Source organism: Bos grunniens, chromosome 7 (genome assembly GCF_055505025.1).
Source record: "Bos grunniens cultivar Pamir isolate PY7600 chromosome 7, Bosgru_T2T1.0, whole genome shotgun sequence".
Taxonomy (NCBI): Eukaryota; Metazoa; Chordata; class Mammalia; order Artiodactyla; family Bovidae; genus Bos; species Bos grunniens.
Window position 1 is genome coordinate 70,389,648 of NC_141171.1, and position 20,896 is coordinate 70,410,543.

The following is a 20,896-nucleotide window of genomic DNA, read 5'->3' on the forward strand; positions in this document are numbered from 1 at the left end:
GGGGTCACAAAGAGTCAGACATGACTGAGCAACTAACACACACACACACACGTATGTATACATATAGCTGATTCACTTTGCTGTACAGTAGAAACTAACACAACATTGTAAAACAACTATACTCCAATAAAAATTAATCTAAAAAAGAAAGTCAAAGATGAGACACAGAGGCCCAATAGTCAAGCTTGCTCTTTGGTCCCTAACATACAACTTTCTGACAAGTCACAATAATTTTTTAGCTTTGATGCCAATAATTTTATTAAGCAAAATTTCCAAGTCTTTAGATGATCCTCCTACATCATCTGAGCTAATCGGTGCACATGTTCCATTTTCTAGTCTTGAACAAACTGGAGAAGAACAAGACACACAAGCCTGCTCAGAACAGATTCTTCAGGGACACTTTCCTCCACCCAAACCTCCCAATAAACTCAAATAATCAGCTTGGTTTCAGTGAACATTTAACAAGTCAGTTAACACCAAAAGGAAACTATGTCTATCTGCAGCATGACTGGGAGGACCTTATTCTGGGCAGATATTTAATGTAAATATATTCTTGGCACTAAAGTTAAAGTGAAAGTCGCTCAGTCATGTCCAACTCTTTGCAACCCCATGAACTATATATAGTCCATGGAATTCTCTAGGCCAGAATTCTGAAGTGGGCAGCCTTTCCCTTCTCCAGGGGATCTTCTCAACCCAGGTATCAGACCCAGGTCTCCCACATTGCAGGAGGATTCTTTACCAGCTGAGTCACAAGAGAAGCCCTCTTGGCACTAAACACAGGCCTAAAATGACTCCATATTATGTGGGAGTTTAGACTTCCTGACGCTAATCACCATGGCTGATCCCAGGTGGCACTGCCCAGCAGGTCAGGCATCCTCTGTGATACACAGAAGGGAGCTAAAGTTGATATTAACAGGGAAAAGATGAACAACTACCTTTGGAGGTCAAAAAGCCATGGGTTCAAGGGCAAGTCTGCTTTTCTGATGTTATTCCTGCCCATGATTTAGGGAGTCCCAGCTTCTGTCCACTTGCTCACTGTTGAGAGGTTTGGCAGAAATTCTCCAATCTGACATTAATGGGATGATTTGCACCTTCAGTGCCCTGAATAATATAAGATCCATTTAAGATCCAGTTTATTCAAATCAAAAATACTATATGGTATAGAATTCAGTTCACGCCAAAAATCACATTCTCCAGGCAAGAATAGAGTGAGTTGCCATTCCCTTCTCCAGGGGATCTTCCCAACCCAGGGATCAAACCCAGGTCTCCTGCATTGCAGGCGGATTCTTTATCATCTCAGCCACCAGGGAAGCCCCTCATAGTATTCAGTTCACCCCAAGGATCACATATGCCATATGACCCACCAAGAGACAAGATGGATCAGTATGCTGACATAAATGGAAAAAATACTCTTCTTTTAAAAAGCTCCCTTGTTATATAGTTGAATAATTTTAAAGTTTCTTTTAAGACAAAGTGGTTTCCAATTACGTTATTTTTAAAACTAAATACTATTTAGGGCAGGAAGCAACTATAATCTATGATGGTTTGGTAATGCTTAAGAGGTCGCCTGAAGAGGATAGCAGAAACAAGGAAGATTGGAAAACTTACATAAATGTAGCAATTTTCTCGGGTCTCTCTTATAAATGTTCCTCAAAACAAGACTTTTAAAGACCAGTTTTAAGAACATTGCTGAAGTGGTTATGTTTGGAGACTTAAATATAGAAAATGGTTAGTTATGGCTTTGATAAAATTTCCAGTGAAAGCATCACGTCCAGACTCAAACAGAAGACCTCAAACAACTAAAATAGAAGAGAATATAGTAGGACTAAAAATGGCTCTGATTTTGCTAATAAAGCCAATTTGCTTTGTAATGAAATAAACTGATGTTAAAGATGACTGTAATGAGTTTGAATAGAAGTATAAACCCTAAAGGTAGAAAAAGTTATATTTGTAACTGTTGTCAATTATGTATGGGATTTTAAATATGTATACTTAACTAAATTAATGTGCAAAATACTATAAATAGACTCACTGGCATCTATAAATACATATGTTTGGCTAACTTGGTCCTAAAATATAGAAAACTTTTTAGGAAAATGACAGAACACCTTATATTCAAAATCATCCTCTTGTTCTGACATATATGGTGCTAAAAGTTCTGTGAAGGAAAAAATGTGGCTATCCAACAGGAGGGGAACAATTAGGTAAATTATGATGTGGCCACAAATAGACTATTACATACCCACTAAGATGCATTTAGGAAGAGATTAAGCTAATAGAGGACATGTTTACTCTCCAATTCAAATTACAAAGGAGGATACAAAACTATATAAACATACTGTGATTAACTCTGACAAAAATACACGAGTTCCCAAAATAATCTTAGAAGACTAAAAAACAATAACAGAAGGATGGGTTAATGGATTTCTTCATACTTCTTGTGTTTTAAAAATTTTCCCTCCTACATGAATATGCATGATGTTCATCATGGCATGATTTGTTTAAAATATGTAAGGCTCCAGTTCCTCCTAGACCTCCTAGAAATACCCCCAACTCTCCCATTGCCAACAATCTAATCTTTTTGAAATCACATAATTCAAAAAAGGAGTAAGTGAAAGTAACACCACAGGGGATTTACTGCTTCCCAGGCTCTGGTGTCCTTTGACTGGGGTCCAAATCCTGGCTCTTGCATTTATTAACTACATCACCTAGGCACTTCACCTTTCTAAATGTTTTCATCTAAAGAGAGGTGGTCTTACACAGATTCTCAGAGGAAAAAATGTTTTACATTCCAGTAATGCAGTCAGGAAGAAGATGAACAGAGAGGATACAGTAAGAAAAAAAAAAAGTGTGAAATAGGAGAGAACAACAGTAGAGAAGTCCAGAAAGGCTGTTGGAAGCCACATAGTAGAGAGGAAAGAAAGGAGGAGTCCAAAACTCTAGTAGGAAACACGGCAATCCTGGGGAAGAAGGTCGGAGGAGGAGCTGCATTGCCCCACTTATTGTTATAATTTTGGAATTCAGAGATGTTAAGTGTTTCAGATGAGTTCTTGTTTTTACCTGTGGGAAGCACAATACCGCTTCACATAGTGGGGGAAATTTTACAGACTTGACTTCCTTGGTGGTTCAGGTTGAGAACAAACAGCTATGGGGGAGAGGGTGCTAGTCCAAACCTCCGAGACTCAGGTCCTCTGACAGGTGAGGCCTTCAGAGCTACTTATGCGCAGTCAGTTGGGGTGGCGGATGAACCCCAACCAATAAGGATGCCAAAAACAACATGGGTATAAGACCAATGACCCTGTGCCGTAGGCTTTTCAGGAACAAAAGGAGATGAGAATCCAGATTCAATGTACCTATGCTTCAACAAGATGATGAAGCTACAACTCATGAGATTTTGAAGTGTGAAATGATCACGAGAGATTAAAAATTATTTTACATTTATAAAGCTCTGATGTTTATGATACGTAGTTAAGTGAAAGACCCAATGAGTATTATGTAAGGCATCACCCTATTTTGGTAATGATTCAGATATCTGCATAGGAAAAAGATAAGACATATCCCATTAAAAAATAATATTAACAGCTAACGTGTTATTTATGTATAAAGAACTGGGATAAATGTTGACACTTTTAATATTGTTTTAATTATTTTCTATTTGTGCTTACTGAATTGTCTGAAATCAGCATGGGCAACTTTGCAATAAAGAAAGAAAAGTTTTAATGCTCTAGTGGGTGCCACACCACTTAGTTAATGGACAGAAAGACAAACATCCATACCAATATAACGGTGGACACATGAAACAGAAAATACTTTGCCATCAAACATTTGGAATAAATGTTAGGAAAGGAGAAAAATAAAGAACTTCATTTTCATTTCCCTTCCGCCCACTGCCCTCAGGATATTAGAGAAAGTTTCAAGGTACACAGTTTAAGTACTGAAGGGTTAATTTATCATGATGCTGGGTTAAAAAACAAAAAACAACAGGCTTGAAAACTTCCAAATAGTTTATTGGCTTTGAAAACCAAATCATGTTCAATCATACTAAATAGATTAGAGGTTCAAGGCTTTATAGTATTGCATTACGTTGGCATGAATGCATATAAAGCTCAGTCCCTACCTTTATTGTTAATAGCTTTCTAATCCCTGACTAGAAATTTATAGTTTAGAAATGGCAACACATCTTAAAGATTAAAGCCATGTGACAAATAGTTCATGTCCCTTAATAACCAAATCACATGCCTTAGATTGGGGAAGCTTATCTGCCTTTTCCTTCTATATGGTTTCATTGGTAGGAACTACTTTATATCCCTATTACATGAATGATGAATGGGGCCGTTGGTTATGGTCTGTTATTTGCTTGGCTGTAGTCAATATGTTTTCTTTGGACAGGGATTTCTGTGATTTATCTCTCTCCTGGCCTTATCACTTATTAACTCTGGGTAGACAGGAAAAAGCCAAGGTTGTATATAAGGCCTAGTGGCCATTTAGACCTCTAATGTCAGTGAAAATATCCCTTTTAATGATCCTGTTACACTAGCTACTCAAGTCCTGATTACACTCCACTCCAAATAGGAAATAAAGGTCGTATTTCTTGGAAAGTGTGTACATAAAATATGCAAAATAATATGCTTCCTTCAGACCAGCTTTATTCTTTGCAGAAACGGCTTTCATTTTACAGATGTCACAGAAGTACAATGGGTATTTTCAGTGATTCTTGTTGCTCTTGTCCCCGTATGGCACCAACGGTGTTTAAGTTTACAGATGCCACTGGGTTGAGGACCACCAATCACATCAATGTATGTCAGATCAGAAGCGATCGTATTTTGTGAAAAAATTCCCTTTGGCAGAGGAGAAGAGGCTTGGGACTTAGCCTTTGGATCACAAAAGCAAAAAAAGAATAAACATTCTCTCTGCCTTGAATTCTTTTCTTTGTGTGTAAATGGCTCATTTGGAGTAATATTTGAGACATGCGGACAGGAGCAGCCTGTTAATTTTTCTTTCTTCTTGGGTCTTTTCCAATTAGGACACAGCTAAGGCAAAACCGCTCGTCAAGTGTTCATTACACAGCCCTCCTTCAGCTGAGTCCTAAGTGAAAACAATCTGATATAAAAGAAAACACATTCTTGCCTTCCTTTCCTCCATTCTTACTGAATTTTCTTAGACCCATCTTTGTAACAAGTAACACAAGTGCAGAATACTACCCTTTATAAAGCATTTTCATGCCCATTCTTTCATTGATACCCACAAGACCCTTGAGGCACCCAGAGGAGGAATAGTCCCACTATCTATTCACTGAGAGGAATCCAAAAATCTGGGCCTGAGCCCTTCATCCCCTTCACCTCCATATCCAACCCATCTCCAGGTCCTGTCCACTTTTCCTCTTAAATATCTCTTGAATCCTCTCACTATATTCCATCTCTACCCATTACTATCCAAATTAAAGTCATCGAATCTCTTTCCCAGACTACTGCAAAGGCCTCCTTACAGGTCTTACTTATAGAATCCATTTTGGTTTCCTATGCTCCAGACAGCCAGAGTTTTTCTGTTTTTGTTTTCTTTCAAACAAAAATTTGGTTATGTCCACCTATCTACTTTAAGGACTGCCCACTGCTCTTGAGATGACAAACAACTAAATTCCTCCCCACGGCTGCAAGGCTTCATAGCCTTGTCTCTGCCCACTTCTCCAGTCTCTTCTCTTGCCATTTTTTCCCTCTCTTGATTTTTCAGCCTCAGTGGAATTTTTACAGCCTTCCAAGAAGCCACATTTCCTCTCATTCAGAGCCCTGTGACATGCTCCTCTCTTCCAGAACACTCCGTTTCTTTCCACAAACCCACTCAACCCAATCCCTCATGAACTCCCAGGTTAACTCGTAACCACCCTTTAAATCTCAATTCATGCATCTTTATCTGACAGACAATATCTCTAACTGACTGACTGGGGGTCCTTCATTATATTCTTGCCTGAAACTCTGTTCTTGTTTTTCTGGACACTCATTAAGGTTTGAAGTTGTAAACTTGTGAATATCCATGTTCCCTCTTTAACTACAAGATCCATGAGAACATGGTTTTACTCAACACAGTTTTAGAACACTGCCTAGAATAGAACAGACAATCCACAAACACTTGTGAGATGAGTGAATGGGGCAACAAAAGAAAGTCATAAAATCAGACAACCTAGATCTTTTGATTCTGACTCTAATACCTAGAAAGAAACAATTTCCTTAATCAGATGAAAGCTGGCACATATGTAATACTAAATAAAATGTGCTCTCACAACCAGTTCTTTATATTTGAAGAGAAACATACCCATTATCTGTTTCTCTCCTTTTGTGTTTGCTTTTAGGGAACACTCATATTGTACCAGGAGAGCATTACATACATTGACCTATTGACTTTTTAGATGCAGTTACTGTTAAAATATCTCATTTTACAGATAAAAAATTAGTACTATGTAATATAGATCCAACCCCATTTTTTTTTAACAAAAAATCCAACTACTATGCTCTCTACATGTAAGTTCACATTAAAGGAGATAGATTCTTAATTAACAGCTCTTATTTACATTCCCTGCCATCCAGAGCACAAAAATCAATGAGGACCCATTGATTCTGTGCAATATGTCACTCAATTACTAGAGAACACCTATTGTAAGTAAGATACTGAGTCAAGGTGCTTACAGTGGGCAAAACAAGATAATTTCAGGGAGGTTAGCTGCCTGTGGACTTTTTGAGATGTGTCTATCTAAGAACAGAGGAAGAGAGTGAAGGTATAAGGAAGTGAACGATGAATGAGCCATCTAAGCACATACAACAAAAGAGCTCCAAGGACAGCGACTCTTCCAGATAATCAAGATGAACCACAGGACACATCAAAGTCACCTAGTCAACTGGCTCATTTCACAATAAAAACACTGAAGTCTGGAGCATGTCAGCAACTTGTCCCATGTCTCACAGTCAGTTAGCAGGGCTGGGACTACAACACAGACCTCCCTGATCTCAACCCAGTGCTCTGGCTACTTGCTACAGTGGCCAGAGAACACTTCAGAGGGTAGTCAAGTTTGAACTGGATCTAGGAAAATCACCATATTCAAAGTTGCTAATCATGAAGTAAGCTTGAGGCATAGTGGGGAGACTGGGATTAGAGGAGGCGAGAAAGCACCGGACCCAAAGGGCACAGTGAAATGTGGATAACAAGCCCAGGGGGTTGGACTATATCTTACATATAGGGAGCAAGGAAAAGTTTCTCTGCACAGAAATGGTACAAAAGTGACTTTTGGGAAGCTTAATCTGGCAATGAATTAGTGTAAGAAGAGGCAGAAAAACAGGAGATTCACTTGGTGGAAACTCTCTACCTTTTCCCTAAGCCTGTTAACTTTGTTTATCCCCAGGATGGCAGCCTTCATTTGTGCAGGTTTCCAAGAATTAAAAACAGAGCTTTCTGCCTGAAACCTCTTGAAAGGGGAGTTAAAGCTGATTATAACCTAATACCTTTGAAGGGGGCTGGTGATAGACAGTACCCATGTTACTATGGCCTCCAGAAGAGGGGTTGAAGTTGGGGATGGAAATAAGAGAACAAGTGTGCTGTTCCTGAAAAATCAACACCTGAGAACTTAATAAATCTGGGATGCTTTATTAAATGTTTATTATTTGAGGCCATTTCTAAAAAAATACTTGTTTAATCAAAATAGTCATTGTCACATTCATAAATCTTTTCCTTGCTACCTTATTTATACTGTGCTCTCTTTATTTGTGGTTGATTAGTATTGCTTGGAGAAGGCAATGGCACCCCACTCCAGTACTCTTGCCTGGAAAATCCCATGGATGGAGGAGCCTGGTAGGCTGCAGTCCATGGGGTCGCAAAGAGTCGGACACGACTGAGTGACTTCACTTTCACTTTTCACTTTCATGCATTGGAGAAGGCAATGGCAACTCACTCCAGTGTTCTTGCCTGGAGAATCCCAGGGATGGGGGAGCCTGGTGGGCTGCCATTTATGGGGTCATACAGAGTCGGACACGACTGAAGCGACTTAGCAGTAGCAGCAGTAGCAGTATTCTTATTTCTCTAATTTACTGATAACCACAGGTTTATTACTAAAATTCCAAAGGACATTTCATAGACCTCTAGAACATGATGGAGAAAACAAACAACATGTGAAATATTTACACCATATTGGGGACAGCAATGAATGAATGAATAATAATGATCATCACTTATTAATGGAAACTACTAATATCTGGCTAAGTGCTCATGCTAGCTCACCTTAAGTGCTTTATACACATCTTTCCTGATACTAAGAACAACCCCAGCAAGTTATTTTTCCTTGTAATAATGTAAACATGAGGTAACTGTGGTTTAGAGCTATCACACTACATACCCAAAATAATCTCTCTGGTAAAAGCCAGAGCTGAGATTTCAATCTATACCCATCAACTCTTAAACCCAAGGACTTAAATCACTATGCTACATCATCTCCTTGGAAGTGAGAAAGAAAAGACTACTGGGGAGGAATGAAAAGGGCAAGAAGGGAAGAAAGAAGAAGAGAGAGTGGGGGTAGAGGGAGAACACAGAGGAATGGGGAGAGGGAAAAAAAAAGAAAACTGGAAAGATATGGTACATGTCATCAAGTTTCATCTAATATATTCAGGCAACACGACCCCTTCTACATGCAAAGTAATTCTGGGCATATGGTACAAACAGGAAGCATTTCCAGGAAGAATATTGACTTCAAAGTAAAGTCTGAGACTAATAAGAATTTTGTTTAGTCCTTCCTCAAGAGCAGGAAGCTTGATGGAAAACGTTAAGAACAGAAGAACTCAGAAGCAGAAAGGATTAGAGATGTGACTCGACCAAACCAAATCTGAGCTGTTAGATGAGCAACCTTTGGGGCTTTCACCAGCTTTGGGGCAACAGGCAATATATGGTTCTTGGTACACACCTAAGCTGGTCTAGCATCCTGGTGGCCCACTGCTCCAGGCATATTTTCCCCAAAGACACCACCCACTCCAATAGAGAAATAACTGGAACAAGGTTTAAAACTACATTTGGATTTGGGCACCTCTTATGAAGAAAAACCAACTCGAAGAGCTTTGAAGAAGCAGCTAAAGCCTTCTGAGAGTCTTTTATCAACACCCAAGGTTACTTCAAGTTTAGCAGGAGAGAATTCTACAAGTCACTTAAAGATGTAACAGCAAAGAGGCTACTGAGAAGAACAAAGATACTGGGAAGGCCCCCTCCAGGGCAGTGGAGGTTTATGGGGATTGACTTCCCACTGGACTGACGGACCAGACACAGGATTAGGGAGGCCTTTGAAAAAAGTCCTGTCCTCAGAAAGGGTTTTTGTTTCCTCCTATGAGAAAACATGATTTAAAATTTAAAGTCAGCCTTGCTCTGCATTTACATGAGAATAACTGGCCACAATAAATCAGATCAGGGATGCGATATCCCCCTCTTTTGTTCCGATCCAGTTGGGATTCACTTTGCTCCCTCAGTCTGATGGAGCAGACACGAGAGAAGGGCACAGCTGGCAGCTGAGAATCCTCACGTGTCCCTGGTCTGAAGCACCAAAGATGGAGAGCTGCACGCCTGTCCCCACAAGTGGAGCCAGCTTGCAGGCAATCTGTGTTTAGTCAAATTCTTTCCTCCCACCCCCAGAAGTCTGCTTTTATTTGCATAGATTAGGCCAGGCTGTTTCTGTCTCGGTTGTGTGGGGGTTTTTCTTTTTCATTGATTATGGATTTTTACAGACTTGCACATACGCATGCGCAAATCCTCTCACACGCACTCAAAAGCAGTACCTTCGTTTGGGATGTTGTTTTTCAGTCCCAGGACATTTTTTTTTTTAAAGGAAAAATTCCAAGTGATATTTTCTCCTAAGAAACAGTATTGGCTCACCCTATCCAGAAAACCAAGCCTCGCATCTTGAAATGCCATGGATGTTAAAGAAAATGAAGTGTGAGCTTCTGTGGGAGGGGATGGAAGGGTTGGTGGGGGTGCGGGTGCTGCAGGTTTCCAATGAGCTGAGTGGTTGTTCGGATACAAAGAACAGAGAGAATTTATGACCCATCTCCACACTTTTGCTAGAGAATGGCGACAAGCAGGTAAACTGAGCAAACCACCCCGGTCTGGCAGCACCAGCCATGAATGTGTGACCCTTGGTAGGGGCATTTAATGATAATGATCAGGAGTCTTTGGTGCGGTTCACCAATTAACAGAGACTCTCTTTTGTTAGAAATGACTTAATGTCACAGTGACTGTGAACAGCCAGCTATATCAGTGGGGAAGTTTTTGTACCGGTTTCTTTGAAAATTTTATTTTTCCAAATCAGAGAGAGGTGAGTCTCTCTCTTAGAATACTTAAAAAACTAAGTCTTCCTATCTATGGTCCAGAGTTTGAGGCAGGATCAGCAAAAGCATTTTTTTCATACTTTAAATTTCCCGCACACTTACACACGTGCATGCACACCTAGGACTTCTCTCTCTTATCCTTAACTACTTTGTGAGACTTGCAGATCGGCCACTTTGATCTTTGATCTTAATTCCCCCGTCTGATACAGGTTTTCCAAGATGTGATTTCTTAAATTGATGGCAATTTTTTTAATGGTTAAAAAAAAAAAAATTCCAATAATGATGGGTCCCCTAGCTATTTTCTTTTGAGAATTTAAGTAATTTAATGAGGATGATTTTTTTTTTAACTTTTATGGCCAGGTGGCTCAAGGGGATATTTTGTTGAGCACTGATTAAAAATAATTTCTTCTAAATGAGACCTGACCACAGAATGGAACCATTAATGGGCAGAGACGCTGTCACCAAAGCGGAATCACGCTTGATTGCCTCTCGTTCCTCCCACAACACGAGCGTTTTCTTCTTCTTTTTCTTCTCCTTTTCTTGTTCTTAATGGCAGAGTAAATAAGCAGCCAGCGAGGCCTAAATGTTTTCGACCAAAAACAGAGTCCAAACTCCTCAGAGAAAACATTTGGCCTCTGTGGTTTTGTAATATGTTCCAGAACACCGAGTTCAGTGAAGAACATTGTGAAAAACTCCCATCCATCGGAATGATGGTGGGGAATGTTACAGTATCAGAAGTTTCAATTGGTCCTTTTCCTGCAGGCCTATAATGAGGCTTGTAAAAAAAAAAAAAATTGTGCTATGTGGAAGTTCTCATGGGAAAAATGAATGGCAAGAAATCCTAGCTTTAAAAGAAACAGCTAATCTGCTAGTTTGATTGTTCTTCAAAACTTACGCTGAACCAATGAGCCTAATTAAAAACACTTGGCCTACTTCTATAAAGCATCATAGCTTTCTCTATGCTTCGTTTGTATACACCACCAAACTCCAGATAGACTATTATTTTTTCAAGTGCTTGCTAACAAAGTGCTGACTTTGTTGGGATGGCTGAGCTAATTTCTTGAACTCAGTGTGAAACCTTAGCTAAACAAAATTGTGGTAATTTTCCTTAATTTGTAAAAGTGATTGGAGTGCAAATAAAATTTTCCTCTTGGGTCAATCCTATAATTTTCAATTAACTAAAACTAATCGTCAGGCAGGCACCAAACCTGCATTTTGTTTAAAGGACTGGGAGGCATTTCCAAGGGTCAGGATGCATTAGCTGTTTTTATAATTTTGAGAGAGGGTTGAGTCGGGAGAACGAGTCACTGAGAAGCATGGTTGATTTTGTTCCTCCTATTAAAATACAACAGGAAAGATGCTTTGAGATAAAATGTCACAGTAAAATACAATTTGTCCATTTAATTGTATGGTTCTAATTAGGATGTGTTAACACAGTTATCCCTTCATGCTCTGGAGTCTCTTTGTGTGAAAGCAACTTACACTCAGTACTTAATCTGGCTTTGTGGTCCTTTAGTGATTAAAGAAGGAAACATGGGGCCAGTTTCTGGAGGCAACAACCCAGCAATGGCTGCTACACAGCAGAGGACCCAGACTGTCCCCAAAGCCAGTGTGGTCCTTGGACCAGGATCATCAGCCTCTCCTTGTGAGCTTGTTAGAAATGCAGAGTTTCAGATCCCACCCGGAGCTACTGAATCACAATCTGGATTGCAACAAAGATCCCTGGGTGTTTGGTTTACATGTAACACTCTGAGGATCTCTTTGACTACACACTGGGCACTTAGACTCTGCACTTGATATGTTTCCATAGAGAACCTGCCTGGTTCTCTCCATGTGACGTGAGGAAATTCACCCTCACCCTAGAACCCTAGCTTCTTAATGCAAGATAGGTCCATGTGCCAAGGCAGGTCCATGTGTCAAGGCAGGTCCATGTGTTTGGGATGGCAGGCGGCAGTCATGGGGAACAAAATGAAGCTTAAAGGGAAAGAAAGCACCAACCCAGAATTAAATATGAAAACCACCAAAAGTCTTTAAATGGCCATGACCAGGCTAGAAGAAAGTTGTATTGTGCACTCAAGCACATTCCTACTCCATAAAGCAAGCAAACCCCGACATGATGGCTTAACATCCAGAGACTCTTAGGACTGTATAGCACTCCTCCTCGCTCATGCCACTGCCTTAGGTATCTAACCCATGATTTCAACAGATCCTGTCATTCAACAAGGACACCTAGATGAAATCTTATCTAATAATAACGGTAATAATAGTAGTAGTAGCAACTCATTTCACCATAAATGGGGTGAAACAGAGAAAATGGGTCTTAAGAAGAAATAGATTTTAGAATAAAATAGCACTTATACACACAAGATTGAGTCAAAGACCCACAAGGTCAAGACCGCTCTGTCCACCATCTGCAGTAGTTCTTACCTGTGTAAATGAATCTTCCAGGTGTCCCTTTGCAGAACTGTTTGGATTTGTAGGACAAGGTGACCTCTACAACACCAGGGATATGCCGAGGAGGAGTCTGCACACGGATGGCGTGAGGAGTAATCAACTAGTGGGAGACATTTGGGGGAAAAAAAAACATTGTCATTGCAATATGTAAAGGACTCATTTCACAGCTTTCTTATCGGTTCTCAATAAACATAGTCTTCAAACACCTAATTAACCTGTCCATGTTTAAATACAATCATGATGGAACCTGTATAAAAAACACTGACAACAATATTTACAAGTGCTCTGAGAACAGTCATAACAACTTTATCTGAGTTTTCCTACATGGCAGGCACTCTGCTTCCTGGTTTGAAAAGTAAACCTGGTCTAATGAAATGATTTATCTACTACAGGATATCCTTTGGAAAAATCTCTGTTTTAAGGCAGACACCCAAATCAGCACTGAGCTCTGCCACACCTCTCCAGAAGCTGGTGGGCCTGGTGTTTGAACTGAGCCCTTCAACATGTGCAAAACACAGAGGTAGGAAATCCATGGTCGAGGTGCTCTGATGAGCTGCAGAGCCCATGTAGGAAATGCCCCGAAGACCATTTGGTGCATTAACTACCAGAGGAACAATCAAAGAGCTTTAAAGGGGAAACCCAAGAAGCTTTCTCCCTGGAACAGCTGAGAGGTCTGGCAAGACTAAGGACTGTCCATAAAAGGGAGCTGGAAGCTGGGGAGGGGCCGGAGGATGATCAGTGGTCCATTATGCAATGTCACGTGCACAGGGAGAAAGTTCATTTCTGAACCCTGTTGGCGATCAGAGCACACTGCAAAGCAGAATTTGCTTTTTAGTACTCTTATCATTGTTTATATAACTAAAATGTTATTAATGGCCATAAAACTGGCATTATCTGCTTCTTTGAAAACTTCAGCCCTTGTAGTTGACCTCTGATGGTGCTAGACTCTCTGTGCTCTCTCTCTGGTGTGTGCAACTGCCTGTTCCTTGACTGCTTTCAGATTTGTTTAGCTCAGGGCTGCAGTACTGAGTTGGTACGTAATGGGTGATCATTTGGACTAACTCATGTTTGTCCTGTTCTTATAACTTAGAAAGGGCTTTTGTTTCAATGTGCAAATTTAAATATTTTATCCAGAGAAGGCAATGGCACCCTACTCCAGTACTCTTGCCTGGAAAATCCCATGGACGGAGGAGCATGGTGGGCTGCAGTCCATGGGGTCGCTAAGAGTCGGACACGACTGAGCGGCTTCACTTTCACTTTTCACTTTCATACACTGGAGAAGGAAATGGCAACCCATTCCAGTGTTCTTGCCTGGAGAATCCCAGGGACGGGGAGCCTGGTGGGCTGCTGTCTATGGGGTCGCACAGAGTCAGACAAGACTGAAGCGACTTAGAAGCAGCAGTCCAGAGAATCACAGACAACTCCATGAGGATCAAGGTGACAGCACAAATGCCAGCCCCTGAGTCCCACCTAGGTAAACAGTCCCAGCACAAAGGCCTGGCAAAAAGAATGTAAGAAAGTGGCTCCTGCTAAAATCTGCAAGTGATTTCTACCAAATGCTCTTTCTTGAAACATAAAGGTCATCTGCACAGAAATCACTTTAAGTTAGTAATTAGAAATGCCTATCCTCTTTGGCCACCTCATGCGAAGAGTTGACTCATTGGAAAAGGCTCTGATGCTGGGAGGGATTGGGGGCAGGAGGAGAAGGGGACGACAGAGGACGAGATGGCTGGATGGCATCACCGACTCGATGGACGTGAGTTTGAGTGAACTCTGGGAGCTGGTGATGGACAGGGAGGCCTGGTGTGCTGCGATTTATGGGGTCGCAAAGAGTCGGACACGACTAAGCGACTGAACTGAACTGATCCTCTCCCATAGAATGTGTGCACCCTTATTTGCTGGAAATACACAAAAGATTCTTCAGGAATACCATACTTATGTGGAACCACTGGAGACTGAGTTCTCAATGGCTACATTTTTTGATGGCTAAACGTTTACCCATAAAAGCACAAAAAATATTTACTTAAGATTTTGACCTTTTCATATTGAAATTCTTCCAAAATGCATTATATGTTTTCTAAAATAAGCAAAATATATATAATTTAATTTAGCCTTAATAAAGAAGGTTTTACTTGCAAGTACTAATTTGGTCATTTGTATGTATTCTCATCTGCTTTTTTCAGATATGAAAACAGAATCATAAATTGTTAAACTGCTTGCACAAAATCACCCTCGTAAGAGCAAATAAGAGCAAAAGTGACCCTGATAACAGTTCAAAAAATGATAGGGAGTAATTCCATCTAATCATAAAGAAGAAATGTTCATATTTATATCTTTAAACATTTTAAAGCTAGCATCAAACTCAAAGTTTTCAGATCCAACACTATATGTATATGTGTTGTTTTTAAATTCACATGCTATTCATTTTTCATTTTCTACCTGGTCCCTGGTTGTACCTTTGATGGTGGAAGTTGCCATATAGTTATTTTCCAAATAAGTGGCATGCTTCTATTCTAAAAGTTACTTGGACTGTAGAGTAAGATTAAATCACAATAATATTTAGGAGAACTTTCAGACAGTTAGAGAATATTTCACCTACCCACCCTTTTCTCAGGGGGAAATACATTTTAAAAGATGGAAAGATATCAGTAAATAGATACCAGAGACATCTTTTTAAGTATAAGGACCTATGAGTTGATACACTAAGGAACAAAATTGATTTAGAAAATTTATAAAATTTACAAACTGATTAGATATGACTGCAAAGAAACTACTTAAGAGAGTAGGGGGTCAGCATAAAGGAAATTGAAACAAATTTTCATTTACAATTTCATTTTCCGTTTTAATCAGTCTAACTAAAGCAGAGATTCACTATTGAAATAACTGTGCTTTGCAAATAAGGTAGAATATGAATCATCATTAGAGAATGAACTTGTTGATGTTTCTCCTGCTGTAGATGTTAGTCTGGGAACAGGCTCTCACACTGACACATGATATTGATGGCATTCAGAAGGAAAAAATTGTATCTAACCACTATCAACTAGGTAGCGGAGAGGTTTATTTATTTATCACTCAAAGAGGTACAAATTTATTGCAGGAAGGAATGCTAGTAATCATTTAAAATGAATGCTCTCGTTTTAATAGCTAAATACACAAAAGTCCAAAAAAGTCTAGTGGCTTCAAAAATTGACCCAACATCTTAGCGGAAAGATAGGGTCTAGATTTGGAAGCCTAGTACCCATAACCCACCCCAAACCCCTCCCCCATCTCAGGATAAACTTCCCACATTGTTCTAATTGGGCTGAACTAAAGGCAGCCCCTCTAAGTTACAGAAGGAAGAAAGGCTCTAGTATAAGTTTAAATTTTTCAAACTTTCGTCATTGCAATAGCACTTCCTAAGTTTCGCCATGTCTATAAACAACCCATACCCATACAATTAGGTAATTAAAAATTTTAATTGGTTAACTTTTTGCTTTGTTGTTGTTTAGTCGCTCAGTTGTGTCCAAGTCTTTGTGAACTTTTTGTTTCAAATAACTTATTTTAAAAGGACACTATATTACTATTGCAACTGGTTGTGGTAATCTTAAAGCTAATATGATGTTGTTAAATTCTAGTTAGATAATGTTGACAACCTGAATGGGTTTATTGAAAAGGGAGTTGAGCTAGTGTTAGAATACAGACTTGTTTGCTCCAACTGAGACTTTCTCCCTTAACATAAATCAGAAGGATTAAAGGAGAAATAAAAGGAGAATCACTTTTTCACGATGATTCAGTTCTATTTAATGTCTGTGTCAAATCCAAAATGGTCTCCTGTACAACCAGGGGCACATGCCCCACACTTTGGGAAATTCTGTTCTAAGTGATTCGAGAACAGATTCACTCTCTTGGCTTAACTTCCTTAAATCACAAAACGAACAATTTGAGTTAAAAATAAACATACTTCTGAAACCCTGTAGCATCTGATACTACTTTCTTCCTTTTTGGAAGTCTACACTTTCTTCACTTCTGTGACACTAATTATAAGACTTAAGCCTCAGAGAGTGTCTGATGGTTTACCAAAGCACTTTCACATTCACTATCTTTTTAAAGCCCATCCTTATGGGATATGTATTCCAGATAAGCAAAAATTGAGAGTCAGACGAGTTAACTAATATTATTTGGAAACAGCAGGAAGAAAATCAACCTCTTATCCGTGTAAATAAGTGTTTTCCAGAGCTCCTCTCTTATTCATTGATTCCTGATCTCTTCCTGTGCCAACTATTTCCTTCTGCCAATTTGTTAATTGTAGACATTTCACAAGTCTGTTCTAGATTTTTTTTCTCTTTCATTTGCCTAACAATTCTTGAATTCACTCACTGGCTCAACCACGTTAGCTAAACTGACTTCCAAGCCTACGCCTGCGGCTTTGATCTCTTTGGCCAAACACCACATTTTTATCAGCAAGAGAGTAACAGAATCTCCCCTTATGTATCTTACTGCAACTTCAATCTCAACAGGATGCAAGATCATTTATCATCTTACTACGTATAACCGTACTTCCTGATCCTGTGTTCCTTCTCTCAGCTAAGAGAACACTACCCTTTGAATCACCCAAAATAGAAACCTTGGGATTATCTTTTTTTTCTCCCTTCAAATTTTCTTTTAGTCATGTTGACTCTACCTTCTACTGAATTTCACTGGCGCCTTTCTCCTTTATTTTGTTCAGGCTGTCACCATTTCTTACTCAGACAATTGCAATATTATAAATGCCTTCTAAAATGGCCTTTCTCTGCTTCTACTTTCTCAACCAGAATTGTCCTCTTCAAACCAACCTTATTATGCCATGCCCTGACTCAAACCCTCACCTGCTCCTTCATGTATGGTATGTAGTCTAGACTCCTTAGCATGGTAGCCAGGTGCTCCAAGGCTTGAGAGCTGACTGCCCTTGTGAGTCATCCTTCCCACTCTGCCCTTCCACACTCTGGAGAGAAGGCCAAGTGGATATATGAAAATAGCCTACCATCTTTGCCTTGTTCATGCCATTCCTTGCCTAAACATTCCCCTACTGCTATTTCTCTTGTTCCTTAATACCCTGAAGAGATGTTCCCTCTTCCAGTAAGTTTCACCTGATCTTAAGAGTCACAGTTACTCACACATTTGTAAAAATTTATATAATTATGGAATGCATACTTGAGAGCTTAGCATTCTATTCTGCGTTGTGCTATAAAGATTTTCTTAAATATCTTTTTCTCATTAAACAATCCTTGAAGTCAGCAACAGGGTCTAATTCATGTCCATACCCTCTAAAGTATTTAAAGTAATACCTCATATACAGGATATTTCCCAAAATATTTCTGACATAAATTCTTGTATAAATTAGGCCTGAATTCTACTAGATGTTTGACTGCATTAAGCTAAGTAATAAGAGTCCACCCTATCCATAATACAGGATCTCCTATCTTTTCTCCTTGGAAGAAAAGCTATGACAAACCTAGACAGCATATTTAAAAGCAGAGACATTACTTTGTCAATAAAGGTCTGTATAGTCATAGCTATGGTTTTCCGAGTAGTCATGCATGGATGTGAGAATTGGACCTTAATAAAGAAGGCTGAATGCCAAAGAATTGATGCTTTTGAGCTGTGGTGTTGGAGAAGACTCTTGAGAGTCCCTTAGACAGCAAGGAGATCAAACCAGTCAATCCTAAAGGAAATCAGTCCTGAATATTCATTAGAAGGACTGATGCTGAAGCTCCAATACTTTAGCCACCTGATGCGAAGAGCTAACTCATTCGAAAAGACCCTGATGCTGGGAAAGACCGAAGGCACAAGGAGAAGGGGACAACACAGGACGAGATGGTTGGATGGCACCACCAACTCAATGGACGTGAGTGAGCAAGCTCCAGGAGATGGTGAAGGACAGGGAAGCCTGGTGTGCTGCAGTCGATGAGGTTGCAAACAGTTGCAAACACGACTGAGCAGATGAACGACAACAACTATTCATAAGAGCCCACCATTCTTAACCTGATAATATTTAACCTTCATCTCCTAACTTGCTCTTAAAATTATCTAGCTGGCCCAGCACTCAGACCCCTGCATGAGAACACTGCTCAGATATCATCTAAGAGGTAAAAAAGATGTCTAAAGGTCTGTGACTCACTCCAGTGAGAATGGATAAGGTGAAAGAAAGAAAAAATATTTAAGCAATACAAAAAAGTATTATAATTTAAGCAATACAAAAAAGGGCCACAAAAGATCATCTCTCCAATAGTAGCATTTATCTCTAGATTGATGATGTTAATGTGATACAACTTCTCTCTCCCCATTCTTCCTATGTGTGTGCACATGTGTATTTGTGTGTGTGAGTATACACGTGCTTACACAGGAAATAATAGCCATATAAACAATACTGGAATAAATAAATTCACATATTTATAGGTATTAATTATGAGAAGAATCTTAACTAAAATCAAAGGTAGAATACTATCAGTTTGTGCAATATGTATTGCATGTGACTTAAATAAGAATTAGATATATATTTGCATGGAAGAAAGGCTAAAAGAAAGATCATCAGGGTCAAGAAAAGTTACAAGATGGTAAAGTTACAGGTTACTATATTTTCTTCTGCATACTTCCCTGAATTCTCAAGCTTCTCAACCATATGCTACTGCTACTGCTAAGTCGCTTCAGTCGTGTCCGACTCTGTGCAACCCTATAGACGGCAGCCCACCAGGCTCCCCCGTCCCTGGGATTCTCCAGGCAAGAACACTGGAGTGGGTTGCCATTTCCTTCTCCAAACCATAAGAATGCATTAATATCATAATTAGAAGAAATCACTTTTAAGTGTGATATTACAATGAAAGAAACACACATAGTTTCTGCAAAGCCCCAGTAGAGGCTGCTGGCACACCAAGGACCTACCAGCAAACAGTAATTATACTCTCTCTGAGCTACCTATATGAGCGTCTTCTCTTCATATCAGAGCATAGGAGCAGAAGAGTCCTGAGTGGTCACCAGGTGAGGCATGCTTCTGGGTACAAAGTGAAGCTTCTGTGGCCATGAGAGACAAGACACAGACATGGAGGTCGTGGGTGGGGCCTGTCCTTGATCAAAGTGGGAGACAGGAGAGAGGAACGCCTCTGTCTGTGGATGCACAGAGCATCATGGAAATGCACAGAGGTGGAAGCAAAACCCCCAAGAGGCAGTCTGCAAAGTCTGGAGTCCAGACAAGGGACACAGGAGAGGATAATTCTCTATGCAGCTTTTATATGTCTCAAAAGTATGGTGGGTGAATGAGAGTACCCAGTATTTTAAAATATTAATGGAGACATATTGGAGAATTCTGGGAGAAGGGGGCAAGTCTTGGGAATCACCTTCTTCTCTGAGAGCCGGTAGCACTTACTATCTGCACTCCTCTGTGTGCTAACTGCATGCGTGCTAAGTCGCTTCAGTCATGTCCGACTCTGCGCAACCCCATGGACGGTAGCCCGCCAGGCTATTCTGTCTGTGGGATTCTCCAAGCAAGACTACTGGAGTGGATTGCCATGCCCTTCTGCAGGGGATCTTACCGACCTAGGGGTTAAACCCGTGTCTCATTGTGTCTCCTGAACTGGCAGGCAGGTTCCTTACCACTAGTACCACCTGGGAAGCCCCTTATCCCTCTAGTTCACATTAAACGGATGGTGATAATGACCTTGATGGTGACCTTAGGAGCGATTCACTTTTCATTGTCTTCTAACTATGTGCCAAGCTATCTGAGAAGCTAACTATGTGAGAAGCTCTTTCGGTGATTTTTGCTCTTAAGGGCAAGCATGGGTATTAGCTGGTTCACACATATGAAAAATGAATTTCAGCAAAGTTAAGAAAAATGATCAAGGAACAGATATGAAGCATCAAGTCTGCCTGTCTGGTGACCACCACTGCATAACTGTCCCTCCCTACTGCTACTTACTGTTTTTCTATAATTCCTGGTACTTGTACTTTTCATCCTACCTCCACTGTTGACAGGATGGAATGGGTCCCCAGTCTCTCCTACATCTAAAAAAGTTCTGTGAACGTAGTAGGTCCTCAAAATACCCTTTCTCATTGGTGAGAAGCTGGCTGGGAATTATTTCCCACCAAAA

At 40.0% G+C, this 20,896-nt stretch overlaps 1 protein-coding gene across 17 annotated transcripts in view; it reads right to left on the reverse strand.

Moving 5' to 3' along the window:
* EBF1 (EBF transcription factor 1) overlaps window positions 1-20,896 on the reverse strand; it is a 411,245-nt gene that overhangs the window by 68,565 nt on the left and 321,784 nt on the right. For 16 of the 17 annotated variants that reach the window (XM_086412671.1, XM_086412669.1, XM_086412666.1 and 13 more), the window contains one exon: window positions 12,771-12,897. In XM_086412671.1, the coding sequence (XP_086268797.1) occupies window positions 12,771-12,897 (127 nt within the window). Of the gene's footprint in view, window positions 11,679-12,770; window positions 12,898-20,896 lie in introns of all 17 variants that reach the window. The other variant, XM_086412677.1, reaches the window with a different exon arrangement.